This window comes from Drosophila elegans, unplaced genomic scaffold (genome assembly GCF_018152505.1).
Source record: "Drosophila elegans isolate 14027-0461.03 unplaced genomic scaffold, ASM1815250v1 contig_349, whole genome shotgun sequence".
NCBI lineage: Eukaryota > Metazoa > Arthropoda > Insecta > Diptera > Drosophilidae > Drosophila > Drosophila elegans.
In genome coordinates, this window is record NW_024545729.1 from 1,921,018 (window position 1) to 1,936,997 (window position 15,980).

Consider the following 15,980-nt stretch of genomic DNA (forward strand, 5'->3'; position numbering starts at 1 on the left):
AGAATATTTCCCTACACAGACCTAGCGATGATACTCGAGAAGGAGAAGAAGAAGACATCGGTGACGAATCTACCTCTAATATACCAAGGGGCTTACCAAAACCAAAAGTGGCTGCCGCTCAAGCTGCAGCTGTTACCAACGTGGTTGCCGGGCGCGTAGGAAATTTACTGGGCAAAGGAATTGGCGGACTTAGTTCAAAGCTAGGGAGCGGAAGTTGGTTTTAGACGTTGATTTGCTCGTATTGTTTTTTTTTATGTAAAGTATACTTATTTTAGATTTGTTACTCATTTGAGATGTCATAACATAAGAATATTCGGCTTTTAAAAGTATGTTGTATTTTTCATACAGTAAGAAACATATAGAGACACCTTTTGCTCTCTTAAACCCATAGCCTAAGTAACATATAGATACACTATATGCTCTCTGCCCAAACTCAGTTGAGAGCCATGTTCAAAGTTAAATTTGATTCCACAAACAGATGATCAGTTTTTGGGTCGAACTTGTAATTCTGTCCCGGCGAACGTGCTGCTGCACTGCTCGGACCAGCATTTTACCATGAGCGTGAGCAGTGCAGTTGCAAATATTCACCGTGAGGTCATATTAAAGGTTCGAATCAAACCGTAAGGGAATCAAAACTTTCTTGTTTTTTTCACTATGTAGCATCACCGAAAAACTCACTCCAAAGCAGGCAGAGCAAATGGCGCCTCTAGATAGTTTCCTTATCCATGACTTTGTCAATAAGCTGTTAGCACCGGTGAACATATTTATCTACAAACTTTAAATTTTAATTATTGATAGCAAACAGATTTAACTATTTTACCTTTTGCATTTCTGTTCAATTCAAATAAAAATTTACTTCCCTATTTATTCTTAATAAAATATCACGTATTAAACTCTAGCATTATAAATAAATATATAAAGGCTTAGTTTGTCATATGATTTTCAAAGAATATATTGATACTACGGCCTTTTGTACTACATAACTGAAAGCTGAGCTGCTATCTGATCCAACTAGCCTTTTTCAGAAAAAACAAATACATTACTACTGTGTAATAAACACTAATTTATCATGCAATTTCCGCAACAATATACATTTTTATGGCTCATCAGCTGGCTGAAAACCAAAGCTCACGTTAAAGGTTTAGATGTCAGTTCCGTTTTTAGTTTATGTATATATACGGCCAAAAAAATTTAAGACATATATAATTATTTATTTCGTTAAACTATCCGAAAATATATGGCATTTTAAAAATTGTTACAAACTTTACTTACTACTCCCCTAATAATTCTAGGAGTAACTTTAACAGTCAGAAAATTAAAAAGCTGAGTTTCAAACTGTTAATAGAAAATCGAATAAAATATAACACACTTGCTTTTACGTAATCTAATCTAATATTTACATATCTTGTTTTTCCATTGCATTGGGATTTTGATTTTTTAAATAAATTTTTTTTTCCAAATCCTATCGCCAACTCGGGGGAAAGTTGGACCGGGAAAGTGAAGATACAGTGGATAGACACTTCTGGAGAAAATGACGTTCTACACTACTGTTAATTAAAGAGCTTACTTGGCGTAAGCATTGCGCCGATTCTAGCCAATAAGCCCCACAAAACGGAGGCATTTCCGTAGAGGATGGAACGTCTGCCATCCCAAGCGTAGTAGGGAATCCAATAATCGGAATGATTATTCACAGAAATGTTGCGCGCGTTGGAAACTTGAGCGGAGAAAAATGAACTTTTATTTTGAGCCGAGGCGCACACGTAACCTTGGAGGATCGGATGCAGTCCGAGCCTAGACGAATAATTGCTTGGTTTCAACATCGTGTGTTGCAGTTTATGCCAGTTGAAATAGGGACGGTTGCTCGTGCAATTGCCAAGCTGATGGCCTATTGCGAGGCAATTCATGAACAACTGTTTTCTTCGGACTTAAGCTATTCGATCGTCAACCGTCATATTTTGGAAGCATAGACATTTATGAACTGGATGGCTCTCACTATAACACAAACCACAGCCATAGAGTATTAGAATTGATACAGGAACCACCGCGGAACAAGGGTCTTTTTTGTACTCCTGAGGACCCGAGCTATCAATGTAAAAAACTATCTTTTCCGATTTCTAAAAATATATATTTTTAAAAATGTAAAATCGTTAAATATGGAAAAAATTATAAATAATGTTGGCTAAAGCACTTAGCAGTATGAAACAGGCATTCGCTTCTCTATATGTCGCATATTGGCCGAGATATCCCGCAAATACACCTCAAAATAAACTTTAAGGAGTTTAATGCCAGCAAACTCATATAATACAGGACCCACCGCAAAAAAAGGGTCTGTTTCAAGCTCCTGAGGACCCGAGCTATCACTGTAAAAACTATTTTTGCCTATTTCGAAAAGTACAATTTTTTTAAATATTTTAAATTGTCAAATCTGAATGCACCGGGAAAAAATTTATATATATATTTGGATAGGGCCCTCAGGAGTTGGAAGCAAGCATTCACTCCTCTGTATGTTGTATATTGACCTAGATATCCCGTAAAAACAGCTCGCAAAATATGCGGGGTATGCGGAGTAAATCGTTTGACTCGGGACCCACCGCGGAAAGATGGTCTGTTTGGGACTCCTGAATGCTCAAATTATTAACGTAGCCAGTATAGCTGAAGTTATTTTAATTAAAAGTAAAATAAAAACACCTCCATTGCTAAATATAGATTTTTGTATGTCTAAATTTTAATTTTATTTTGGATAAAGCAATGACTTGATTGTAATACATTTTGTTCCGCTGTGTATTCACTTTTGCTTTCTTTTAATGTTCCTGCCCAGTCAAATATCCGCCATTTTCAAAGAAATCTCCGAGAGTCATCAGTTTCGTTTGGTAAGTAGGCAAGAAAAGGACAACTCTATTCCACCGTTTTACAAAAATTCGCCATATTAAAATACAGTTATATTGCTATCTTTCTCGCATGCATTGCAACAGAAACTGTCTGCACTGCCGAAAATAAATGTGTTACAAGAGTAAAATTAAATAAAATATAATATAAGCATAACAAAAAATATGTTAACTATTTTTAATAAATTATTTAATTAAAATAGAGATATTTGTTTATATTGTAAGATGAATAATTTTTTCATTAGCAAAAAACTCTTTTCCGCAGTGTATTTGTTTCGCTCTATAACTTTGAAGGCTCCTCTTTCAGTGAAATATTATGTATTTTGAAAGACACCTGCGAGAGTAATCAGTTTTGTTCGGTACGTAGGCGAGAAAGTGACAGCTATAATCTACCGTTCTACAAATATACGCCACACTTAAATATAGCTATAATGTTCTCTTTCTCGCATGCATTGCTGCAGAAACTGTATGCACTGCGCAAAAAAAAATGTATTACAAGAATAAAATTTGTTAACAAACAATATATTTATAACAAAATATATCTTAACTCTTTTCAATATAATGTTTAATTACAACTAACATATTTGTTTATGTTTCAAGAATAATAATTTGTTAATTAGGAAGGTATGGGTATCTATATGTCTTAATTACAAATGAATATTATAGTTAATGAATGACCTGTTTGTAACAAAGTCTCTTACGCAGTGTATTCGTTTTGCTCTCTATCTTTGAAGGCTTTTCCTACGGTGAAACATCCGCTATTTAAAAAGAAACCTGCAAGAGTAGACTGTTCCATTTAATATGTATACACGAAAAGGAAAACTAAGCCGACATGTTGGCAATATTCGCCATTTTTAAACACATCACTATTAACATTTTGTTGTCTCTTTTGCAATTATGGCAACCAGAACTAAGTACACAACACAAACAAAATGTGTAACAGGTGCAAAATTAAATAAAGTGTTGTAACAATATGCCAACAAAAATGTGAGTAATTTTTGAGTTTTCTATTAAATTACAAAGAATATAATACATTTGATTATTAATTGAGTTAGTACTAGTTTAAAGAAATATTGATATCTGTACAGTGGTATGTTTATTGTATTTTGTGGTTCGGAAACGACTTGCTTGGTACTACTTCCTTTTTGGGTGTGTATTTAATGTAGCTCTCGATTTAGGGTTCCACCCCCTTAAACAGTCCTTTAATTTTAATAACATTTGTAAGAGAAATTAGTTGAGCCTGGTATGTATGCAAGAAAGAGACAACTGTATGCCGCCGTGTTGACAATGCACGCCATTTTAAGACACAATGACATTGACATAGTGGTCTCTTTCTCGCACGCATAGCGACTGGAAATGATTACACCGGCCAAAAAAAAGTAACACATAAGCCAAATTAGTTAATATATACTTTAAATACTAAACAAATACTATTACTGATTTTAATTAAATATTTAGTAACAAATTATATTTAGGTTTTAATTTTAAAATTGAAACGTTGTTAAATATAAGAATATATATATGTGTTTTAGAATGAAATTATATATTTGTTTATCAGTGGTTTGCTTGTCATACATTATTTTCATTTTAAATTTAGTTTTGCTTTTTCCTCACACTCTTCTGCAATCATGGCAACCAGAACTAAGTACAAAACACAAACAAAGTGTATAACAAGTGTAGAATTAAATGAATTGTTGTAATAATAAGCCAACAAAAATTTGATTAATATTTCAGTATAATATTAAATTAAAAATAATATATTACATTTGTTTATTGATTGAGTTACTACTAGTTTAAAGAAATATTGATATATGTACAGAGGTATGTTGATTGTATTTTGTGGTACGGAAACAACTAGCTTGTTACACCTTCTTTTTGGCTGTGTATTTAATGTAGTTCTGAATTGGGGCTCCACCCCCTACAACAGTCCGTTAATTTTAATAACATTTGTGAAAGAAATTAGATACGCTTGATATGTATGCAAGAAAGAGATAACCGTATGTTACCGTGTTGACAATGCACGCCATTTTAAGACACATTGACATTGACATAGTGATCTCTTTCTCGCACGCATAGCGACTTAATATGATTACACCGGACAGAAAAAAATAACACATAAACCAAATTAGTTTATATATACTTTAAATACTTATAAATATTATAACTGATTTTAATTAAATATTTAACAAAAAATTATATTTATGTTTTAATTTTAAAATTAAAACGTTGTTAAATAAATATATATATATATATCTGTGCTTTAGAATGGAATTTTATATTTGTTTATCAGTGGTTTGCTTGTCATACATTATTCCACTTTAAATTAATATTTACTTTTTCCTCTCTCTCTTTTATGTATCCCCCCAGTAGAATTACGCCATTTTGCAACATTTTTGCAGGAGTAATCAGCTCCGCTTGTTAATTGTACAAGAAAAAGACATATATATAAACAGCTTTTCCATAAAAGATGTCGTATGATGCCATTACATATATTAAAATAAAAGAGCTGTATACAGAAAACAGATGGAAGGCGCTCTATACACAACTACCAAAGAAAGCGCTTTGTAGATAAAAAGTAAATATGACGCTGAGAGAGTAAAAGTGAAGAGGACGCCATGCACATGCTTACCAAAAGAAGGCGCTGTATACAGAAATACTAAGCATGGCGCTGCGTATGAAGCCATTACACAAACCATAATAAATAGGCTGTATACAAAAAAGAAAAGAGGGCGCTCTATACACAAATACTAAAGAGTGCGCTGTGTAGGTAAAAAGTAAAAATGACGCTGTGTAGAGAAGTAGTAAAGGGGGCGCCATACACATACTTACCAAAAGGAGGCGCTGTATACAAAAATACTAAACAGGACGCTGCGTATGAAGCCATTACACAAACCATAACAAATAGACTGTATACAAAAAGAAAAGAGGGCGCTCTATACGCAACTACTTAAGAGTGCGCTGTGTAGGTAAAAAGTAGAGATGGCGCTATGTAGAGAAATAGTAAACGGGGCGCCATACAAATACATACCAAAAGAAGGCGCTGTATACAGAAATACTAAATAGGGCGCTGCGTATGAAGCCATTACACAAACCATAATAAATAGTCTGTATACAAAAAAGAGAAAAGGGCGCTCTATACACAACTACTAAACAGTGCGCTGTGTAGATAAAAAGTAAAGATGACGCTGTGTAGAGGAATAGTAAGGGGGGCGCCATACACATACTTACCAAAAGATGACGCTGTATACAGAAACGCCAAAGCGGGCGCTTAAATACTATAGAGGGTGCTGTATACTTCACATTTAAAGAGGGCGCTCACAGAAACAGTAAGGAGGGTGCTGTAAACACAAATAATAAAGAGGGCGCTGTTTAATCAAATAATAAAGATGGCGTTTTGTTTACTGAAATAATAAAGAGGGCGTGTTGTATACAGAAATAAAAAACAGACGCTGTTGTGTACAGAAAAAGGAAAGAGAGCGCTGTGCTTGCAAACAGTAGAGAGGGCGCAATGTACACGTACATTACAGAGGGCGCTGTATACAGAAAATGTAAAGTAACCGCTGTAAACGGAAAAAAAGGAGCGCTACATAAAATAAAAAAACCGTGCACTTCATGTAGATTGTATAGACGTTTTCCATTAATGTACACTACAGGGCAATGTTGTACAATTAATAATGAACGTTCCCCACATAAAAAGGCGCTGTAAATTAATTTTAAAGGCGGGTGCGTACACTGGCTAAAGGAAAGCGCTGCATGTAAAGCAAAGGGTGCCGCTGTATATAGTAAAAACAAAACACGGTCATGTAAATAGACAGAAAGACACTCATATATACTAATGTTGTTCTATACTTTTGTACACATTTGACACACATTGTACATTATTTTAACACACTTTTAGAAAGAAAGAAAGAAAAAAAGAGACCAATATACTAACCGCTATTGTACATTATTTTAACACACTTTTAGAAAGGAAGAAAGAAAAAAAAAGAGACCAATATACTAACCGCTATTGTACATTATTTTAACACACTTTTAGAAAGAAAGAAAGAAAAAAAAAACCAAATAATAAACCCCTTTTTTTTTTTTTTTTTTAAAATTTTTAAAAAAAAAAAAAAAAAAAAAAAAAAAAGTACATTATTTTAACACACTTTTAGAAAGAAAGAAAGAAAAAAAAGAGACCAATATACTAACCGCTATTGTACATTATTTTAACACACTTTTAGAAAGAAAGAAAGAAAAAAAGAGACCAATATACTAACCGCTATTGTACATTATTTTAACACACTTTTAGAAAGAAAGAAAGAAAAAAAGAGACCAATATACTAACCGCTATTGTACATTATTTTAACACACTTTTAGAAAGAAAGAAAGAAAAAAAGAGACCAATATACTAACCGCTATTGTACATTATTTTAACACACTTTTAGAAAGAAAGAAAGAAAAAAAGAGACCAATATACTAACCGCTATTGTACATTATTTTAACACACTTTTAGAAAGAAAGAAAGAAAAAAAGAGACCAATATACTAACCGCTATTGTACATTATTTTAACACACTTTTAGAAAGAAAGAAAAAAAAAAGAGACCAATATACTAACCGCTATTGTACATTATTTTAACACACTTTTAGAAAGAAAGAAAGAAAAAAGAGACCAATATACTAACCGCTATTGTACATTATTTTAACACACTTTTAGAAAGAAAGAAAGAAAAAAAGAGACCAATATACTAACCGCTATTGTACATTATTTTAACACACTTTTAGAAAGAAAGAAAGAAAAAAAGAGACCAATATACTAACCGCTATTGTACATTATTTTAACACACTTTTAGAAAGAAAGAAAGAAAAAAAGAGACCAATATACTAACCGCTATTGTACATTATTTTAACACACACTTTTAGAAAAAAAAAAAAAAAAAAAAAAAAAAAAAAAAAAAAAAATAAAAAAAAAAAAAAAAAAAAAAAAAAAAAAAAAATATTGTACATTATTTTAACACACTTTTAGACACTTTTAGAAAGAAAGAAAAAAAAGAGACCAATATACTAACCGCTATTGTACATTATTTTAACACACTTTTAGAAAGAAAGAAGAAAAAAAGAGACCAATATACTAACCGCTATTGTACATTATTTTAACACACTTTTAGAAAGAAAGAAAGAAAAAAAAGAGACCAATATACTAACCGCTATTGTACATTATTTTAACACACTTTTAGAAAGAAAGAAAGAAAAAAAGAGACCAATATACTAACCGCTATTGTACATTATTTTAACACACTTTTAGAAAGAAAGAAAGAAAAAAAGAGACCAATATACTAACCGCTATTGTACATTATTTTAACACACTTTTAGAAAGAAAGAAAGAAAAAAAGATTTTTTTTTCAAGTTTACTCAACGACACTCAGGAGAAGACTGTTGATCAGCATCCCCTGGTCGTAATATTTATTGGCCTCTGATTACATGTTTGTAATATTTAGGTACATTAAATGGCGGGAACTAGTATATACATTGCATTTTTATGTGTTAGTGTATTATGTCTATTTTTGGTTTTTAGCTATTTTGTAAGTTTTAAAGCTAGATTATGTGTTAGTATATTTTGGGTTACATTTGGGATTTTTAGTTTAGGGTCACACTGTAATTTATTGTAAACTTTGGTGATAGTAATTTTAAGCGTGTTTTCTTTTCCCGCAGTAATATTTCTCGCCGACTGATTTCTCGCCGCCGTGTCCTCCCCCGCCGCGGTCTCCTCCCCCGCCGCCGTCGGTTCCCCCGCCGCCGTCAGTTCCCCCGCCGCAGTCCTTCCCCCGCCGCCGTCATTTAGTAAGAGCCGCCGTCGCAATCGCTCCAGGATGATTTGATAGCAAGCAAAACAATTGTGGCAGGTGAGTTTTTTGTTTTGTTTGCATCTCTTTCAGCACTCTTCAGTAGACTTTTGGCCGGATCCGCAATGCGTTTGTGGTAGGTAAGTTTTTGTAGTCGCAGCGGTTGAGTGTTGGCAGGTGTGTTTATATTTGGATTTTGTTTATTGCGTATTATTTTGGTTTGTTTATACGCAGGCCCTGCGGGAGTTTGGTTAGTTTTGGATGCCAACAATACCCTTCAATTCAGGTAAGTAGTTTTTAATTTATATTTGTTGATTGAGTCTGTGTTAATATTTTTTATTTTTATTGTTTCGCAGGCGCAGTGGGAATTTTTTTGCTGGTGATTCGCAGTTGTGTCAGTTAAGTTTAATGGTTAAATAATTTGTTTTTTATTGCGCATTTGGTTTTAGTGTTAGCGGTTTCTGGATCGCATTTGTGTCAGGTATGATTATGTTTTAGTTTTGTTTATTGTTTATTAGATTTTTTTTATTTTTATTTCTCACAGATTAGTCCCTCGCAGCCGTCTCAATCGTAGCTTCATCTTTCTCCGCAGTCCGGTCGTCTGGAGTCACAGGAAGAGATCCGTCCAGCCAGGGTGCCCTTAGCTGACTTTGGGTAGGGATGTTGCTGGATTTAGTGGCACGTCTAACTGGACTGTGGAGGACCAGAAAGGATGGGTAAATCTCCCGCCACAGACGTCTTAGCTTGGACCAGAGAGGAATCTGTTGGCTGAGACAGCTGTGTGTCTGTGTGGGAAGTGTCCCTCGCTGCTGTCTTGTCTCAAGATCCTTATAGGATTCCTTCGCGTCAGTTGTCGGCGTCCTGAGGTATTCGAGTACATAGTAGCTACACGTACTGGATGGCTTTTGTGTCAGATAAGTTTATATTTTTAAATTTGTTTATAACGCATTTTGCTTTAAAAGATTTTTTATTTATATTTCTCGCAGGTTCGTCCGTAGCAGCAGCCTCGGATTTACGGATACCAAAGGACCCTTTAATACAGGTAAGTAGTTTTTATTTAAATTTGTTGATTTAGTGTGTGTTTATGATTTTTTATTTTTATTATTTCGCAGGCGCAGCGGAGATTTCTTTTGCTGGTACTGGATCGCTTTTTGTGTCGGGTAAGTTTGTGATTTTAAATTTGTTTAATGCGCGTTTAGTTTTAAATAATATTTTATTTATAATTCTTGCAGGTTCGTTCGTAGCAGCAGACACAGATTTTAGGACACCGGAGGACTCTTTAATGCAGGTAAGTAGTTTTTAAATTTAATTTGTTAATTTAGTATGCGTTTATAATTTTTATTTTTATTATTTCGCAGGCGCAGCGGAGATTTCTTTTGCTGGTACTGGATCGCTTTTTGTGTCAGGTAAGTTTGTGATTTTAAATTTGTTTATTGCGCGTTTAGTTTTAAATAATATTTTATTTATATTTCTTGCAGGTTCGTCCGTAGTAGCAGACACATATTTTTAGGATACCGAAGGACTCTTTAATGCAGGTTAGTAGTTTTTAAATTTAATTTGTTAATTTAGTATGTGTTTATAATTTTTATTTTTATTGTTTCGCAGGCGCAGCGGATCTCTTTTTATTCTTTGTTGGTACTGGATCGCTTTTGTGTCAGATAAGTTTATGTTTTTAAATTTGCTTATAGTGCATTTAGCTTTAAAAGATTTTGTATTTATATTTATCGCAGGTTCGTCCGTATCTGCAGACACGGATTTTTGGATAGCAGGTAAGTAGTTTTTTAATTTAAATTTGTTACTTTAGTGTGTGTTTATAATTTTTATTTTTATTGTTTCGCAGGTGCAGCGGAGATTTATTATGCTGGTATTGGATCGCTTTTGTGTCGGGTAAGTTTGTGTTTTTTTTAAATTTGTTTAATGCGCGTTTTGTTTAAAATAATATTTTATTTATAATTCTTGCAGGTTCGTCCGTAGCGGCAGACACAGATTTTAGGATACCGGAGGACTCTTTATTGCAGGTAAGTAGTTTTTAAATTTAATTTGTTAATTTAGTATGCGTTTATAATTTTTATTTTTATTATTTCGCAGGCGCAGCGGAGATTTCTTTTGCTGGTATTGGATCGCTTTTGTGTCATGTAAATTTGTGTTTTTAAATTTGTTTAATGCGCGTTTAGTTTAAAATAATATTTTATTTATGTTTCTTGCAGGTTCGTCCGTAGCAGAAGACCCAGATTTTTCAGAAACCAGAGGACCCTTTAATGTAGGTAAGTAATATTTAATTTAAATTTGTTGATTAAGTGTTATAATATTTTATTTTTATTATTTTGCAGGCGCAGCAGAGATCCCCTTTTTTTTCCTCTTTTGCTGGAGCTGGATCATCTTTGTGTCAGATAAGTTTGTGTTTATTTAAATTGATTTAAATTTGTTGATTGAGTATGTGTTATTTTTTTTTAATTTTTATTATTTTGCAGGTGCAGCGTACATTTTTAGAGGATACTGGATCGCATTTGTGTTTTGTATGAATATGTTTTAATTTTGTTTATTGCATGTTAAGCTTTAATATTATTATTTATTTATTTTTTATTTTGTTTTATCGCAGGTTCTTCCATCGCCGCCGTCACAGTCGTAGCTTCGTCCCTCTCCACTGTCGCGGTCGTCAGGAAACTCAGGAAAAGATCGACCCAGCTAGGCCGACCTTTGCTGGATTTAGAAAAGCCAATGTTGGATTCAGTGGCTCGTCTGACAGTAAGGAGTCCGTTGGCTGAGGCAGCCGAGCGTCTGTATGGATGGTATCCCTCGCCGCTGTCATGTCTAGAAGTTCTTGTAGGATTACATCGCTTTAGCTTTCGGCATCATCGTCAAAAGGGGGCGCAATTCAGTCATACAGCGCAGGATTTTCTCTATAGGCCAGGAAGCGTTCAGGGCAGTAACAGGTGCTTGTGGAGATCAGGTTCCACATTCGTATGAGGTATTGCAGGTGAGTGCATTGTCTGTTACTTCAATAGTCCTGTTTTGGTCCATTGTGTCCTCTGCGTTTTTGGAGAGTCAGCCTTTGTAACAATATCCCCAATGGGGAGCTGTGGTTGATAAGGACCCCTAATCGCGCATCATGTGTCGTGTTTATTGTATTTCTCCAGTTTAGGAGAGTCAGTTGCAAGGAACCCCTTTTTTGGGAGAGCTGCACATGGCAAGGACCCTTTGCTGTGAGCAATTTTTTTGTGTTTCTGTTTAAGTCTCGCATTTTGGAAAGTCGACCTTTACAGCAAGGACCCAGAGGGAGAGCTGTGGTTGATAGGGACCCTTAATTATTCCAAGTGTCTTGATTTTTATTTGTGTTCATAATAGCTCAGTTTGGGAGAGCGAACTGTGGTAAGGACCCCTTTTTTGGGAGAGTTGCAGTTTGCAGAACCTCCAGTGAGAGCGCCGAACAATTTCTTGGTCCAGTTTAGGAGAGTCAAGAGCAGTAAGGACCCCTTAATTTGGGAGAGCTGTTTATGGCAAGGACCCTTTATTTCTGGCATTAATTTAATTTTGATTTAGTTTACGCGTCCGTGTTTCCTTATGGAATCTCCATCGCCGCAGTCGGAGGGTGGTTGGGGTTGGTAAGTGTGTTTTGTTTTGATTTTATTTATTGTGAGTGTGTTTTAATTATGTTATTATTTTTATTTTAGCAGCCATCTCCCGCGCCGCAGTCGTGTGTTCCGGAAACCAGGCGGAAGTCCAATCTTGGTTCAGACGGGTGAATTTGTTATTTATTTTATTTATTTTAATTGTGTTTTTAATTATGCTTTTTATTTTCCCTCGCAGTCATATCCAGCCAGGCGCGTCAGTGTGGGCAGAGAACCATTGTGGAACCCATGAGAGCAGCATCATGGCGCTGCTAGGCAGTTGGAGTCTTCCCGTAGAAAGCAGGACAGTTTGGAGTCATCCATGGCAGGAGCAGGTGCTTGTGGGAAACAGGTGAGTTGATTATAGTCCCATTTCAGTATTTTATTTTGACCCCTCTCCCTTTTATTATTATTATTTTTTTTTTTTTAATTTGTTGAATAGTATAGGGTTTGTTGTCCTATGTGAGTTTGGAAATCAGGTATGATTATCCTTATGATGCCGTGGGGTTGTCCTTCCATTTTGTCCAGTAGTTCTTCTCGTGTTATTCTTCCCTCTCTAAAAAGTTTATTATATTTATTTATAAGCAATTCACACCATCTCTCTGGGGGTTTATCTTTTAATGCCCTTTTTTTCTCGTTTTTCTTTTTGATCTCCTTTTCATTTTCTTCTAGTTCCTCTCTCTCGTCTGTTAGTCGCAGTAATGTAGGTAGACTTTTTCTAAATTTTTCCCTTAATTTTTTTAATATTTGTTTTTCCTCCCCTTCCGTGTAACCGTAGGTGCTATTGTAAATGGTCTCTATTTGTGGTTCAGGGATATTTGCTTTTGCTGGAAGCAGGTGTTTTTGGTATTGGTCTAGGTATCTGGATCTGCTCGCCGCTAGCCTTTCAGGGATATACGGTTTTAGAATAAGGTCTCTTATGAGTGGATTTCTGTGGTTTACTGTTGAAATCGCAAACCTTTGGCTAGAATGAGCAAAGACTTCTGAGAAAGAATTAATGTTGTGGATTTCTCTGATAGTGGATTGTTTTGTGTACCTAGATGCACCAATAGATTTTCTTATTAGTTTATTCTCTACAGTTTGAATTTGTTTGGCGCTCGTTTCTGATATTAAGGATCCCCAAACAGCTATTGAGTAGTGCCAGATGGGCGATATTATTTGTTTAAAGAGGAGTGTTTTGGTGTTGTCAGGCAGTTTGCTTTTTTTGCCTAGTAACCATTCCAATTTTTTGTAGCTTGAGAAGATTTTTGCTCTTAATTGAAGAATATGAGGTTTAAGAGTAAGTTTTTTATCCAATATAACCCCCAAGTAGCATTGCTTGTTTTGTTTCTTTGTCCTTTGTCCGTCAACAAGTGGGGTAGTATACGGGTTTTCCTTTCCTCTTAAGGAAAATAGTATGTGTCCCGTTTTTTTCGCATTTATTGAGATGTCCCAATGTTTAGCCCAACTACAATATTTGCTTAGATATGTGTTGCTCAACTCAGTGGCTGTATTTGCAGTTGAGGCACTACTAAGGATGACGGTGTCGTCAGCGTATGTGGCAAGTAGCATATTTTTAGGGAAGTAGTTTGGGAAAGACCTTTCATAGCTGGGGTTAATTGGGATTGGAAGCGGCATGTCTGATGTGAAAACTGAGAATAGTATGGGCGCTAGGTTTCCTCCTTGGGGCACTCCAGCTGTTATTTTGCATGTTTTAGATGTAGTTCCGTTGCCTAGCTTTACAGAGAATGTTCTATTCAGCAGATAGTTTTCTAGGACATTGAACATGCAGGTAGGGAGAAGCTTAGCTAGTTTGACAAGGAGTCCATCATGCCAGACCCTGTCAAATGCCTCTGAGACATCAACGAAGGTTGCTGAGCACACCTCTTTCTCTTCAAAGGCCTTCAAAATAAATTGCGTTACCCTGCTTAGTTGATGTTCAGCACTGTGTTCCTTTCTAAAGCCAAACTGGTGGTGAGGAATGGCTTTAGCAAAGGATTCAGTCTCGAAAAGCCTGACCATTAGGATCTTTTCGAGTATTTTGGAAAAGCAGGGTAAAAGACTTATGGGTCTGTAGGAGCTTGCACAGGAAGGGGACTTTTTTGGCTTGAGAATCATGGTGATTGTTGCATGTTTCCACTGGCTCGGAAAATGACCTGTTTGTAGAATCCTATTGTAAATAAGGACGAGATACAGTCTGGCTTTTATTGGTAGGGTTTTAATCAGTTTGTTGTCAACTTTGTCATGTCCAGGGGCCTTTTTAGTCTCTAGGGCATCAATTAGCGTATTAAGCTCCGCTAATGTGACTGGCCTAAGGTTGCTATAATTCTGTGCTCTTGTCATTGCTGCGTTAAGTGTTTTGTGGTTCATTAATTCCTTTTTAATTTGTTCTCTGTCTGTAATTTCGTTCCTTAGGTTCGGGGTAAATCGGGATTCTAGGTGAAGTGCAAGGACTTCGGCTTTTTCATCCGCAGTCCTGGTCCAGAGGCTGGCTGGTGTAGGCTTACTTGGGTCAATTTCCTTTTTTAAGGGCCAGCAGGGTTGCTCTTGTTTTTTAATTATGTTCGTCATCTTCCATAACTTCTCCATTTTGTATCTGTCTGTTGGGTCAATATCTTTTATTTTGTCATTTATGTTTTTTTCCCTAAGTTTTTTAATTTCTTTGGCCAGTTTGTTTTGAGCAGCTTTGAACCATGTTTTTGCTTCTTTTGTTCCTGTAGCTCTGTATATTTTATTAAGTTCTCGTTTTTGGTTAAGAAGGTTAAGGGTTTTTTCGTCTAGTTTTATTAGGTTAGGGTTTTCCTTGTGTCTGTTGTTGTTTCTATTTTGCGTGTGGGTTTGAGGGGTTGCCTCCTTGGCTGAATTGTTGATGTTTCTCATTAATATATCGATGCAGTCTTCTATGTCCTGTCCTGATTTAATGTCTGTATTTAGTAGAATTTTGTCTTCCAGTAGTTTTTTAAATTTAGGAATATTAGTTTGTTTTGTGATTATTGTAGTTTTTGTTTTTTCCTGCATGATGTTTGTTTTGTTGAAGTTAATAGTAAGCTGAAGAGGAACATGGTCAGAGCTGAGGTCTTGGGAGGCAGTGATCTTAAGATTTTGCCTTCTAAATCCTTTGTAGATGGCAAAGTCAAGTGCTGAAGGCTGCTTTCTGCTGTCAAATGGATAATGGGTTGCTTCGCCTGTGGCTAGAGTCTGTAGGCTTCTTGAGTTTTGTAGACTGTCATGTAGGTGTCTGCCTCTTTCGCAAGAGCGGTAGTTGCCCCAATTTGAATGTTTGGCATTCCAGTCCCCACTCAAGATAAATTTAGACTTTCCGCCCAGTGCTTCCTTGAAGTAATTAAACATCTGGGTGAAATGACTTGGACTCCATTTGTAGGTAGGTGGACAGTATACGGGGGCAATGATGACCATGTCTGCTCGAATACCGCTTGATGGGATGAGGACTATTGGTGAGCTTTGAATAAATTCAGTTTCAATGGGACTTAGGGCCATGTGTCTTATGTTTTTATTTACTATTATGGCAGTGCCGCCCTTTCTATTTGAGTTAGGGTTGCGTGCGTGGTAAGTATGGAATCCTGGAAAATTGAGGGCTTTTGAGTTTGGGTGTAGCTTGGTTTCAATGACCATCATTATTTGTATTTTTTCTTTGACTATAAAGGCTTCAATTTCGTTCGTCTTG

General features: G+C 35.5%; 1 protein-coding gene and 2 long non-coding RNA genes across 17 annotated transcripts in view; all 3 read left to right on the top strand.

The window, feature by feature from the left end:
• LOC108134592 (calcium-dependent secretion activator) overlaps positions 1-1,393 on the top strand; it is a 53,405-nt gene extending 52,012 nt beyond the window's left edge. For all 7 annotated transcript variants that reach the window (XM_041708609.1, XM_041708613.1, XM_041708614.1 and 4 more), the window contains one exon: positions 20-1,393. In XM_041708609.1, the coding sequence (XP_041564543.1) occupies positions 20-224 (205 nt within the window). In that variant the 3' untranslated portion in view covers positions 225-1,393. The remainder of the gene's footprint in view (positions 1-19) is intronic.
• A 7,507-nt stretch (positions 1,394-8,900) lies between these two features.
• On the top strand, positions 8,901-9,335 carry LOC121467290. Its single transcript, XR_005977421.1, has 3 exons — positions 8,901-8,994; positions 9,065-9,189; positions 9,253-9,335. It is a non-coding gene; the product is annotated as an uncharacterized LOC121467290 (long non-coding RNA).
• A 195-nt stretch (positions 9,336-9,530) lies between these two features.
• LOC121467289 lies at positions 9,531-11,457 on the top strand. 9 transcript variants are annotated; one of them, XR_005977417.1, is made up of 7 exons: positions 9,531-9,750; positions 9,821-9,868; positions 9,941-9,996; positions 10,067-10,114; positions 10,187-10,243; positions 10,314-10,843; positions 10,916-11,290. It is a non-coding gene; the product is annotated as an uncharacterized LOC121467289 (long non-coding RNA). The 9 variants fall into 9 exon arrangements; XR_005977414.1 differs by having other exon boundaries at positions 10,187-10,843; XR_005977419.1 differs by lacking the exons at positions 9,531-9,750; positions 9,821-9,868; positions 9,941-9,996; positions 10,067-10,114 and having other exon boundaries at positions 10,149-10,595; positions 10,671-10,726; positions 10,797-10,843.
• Positions 11,458-15,980: the final 4,523 nt, after the last annotated feature.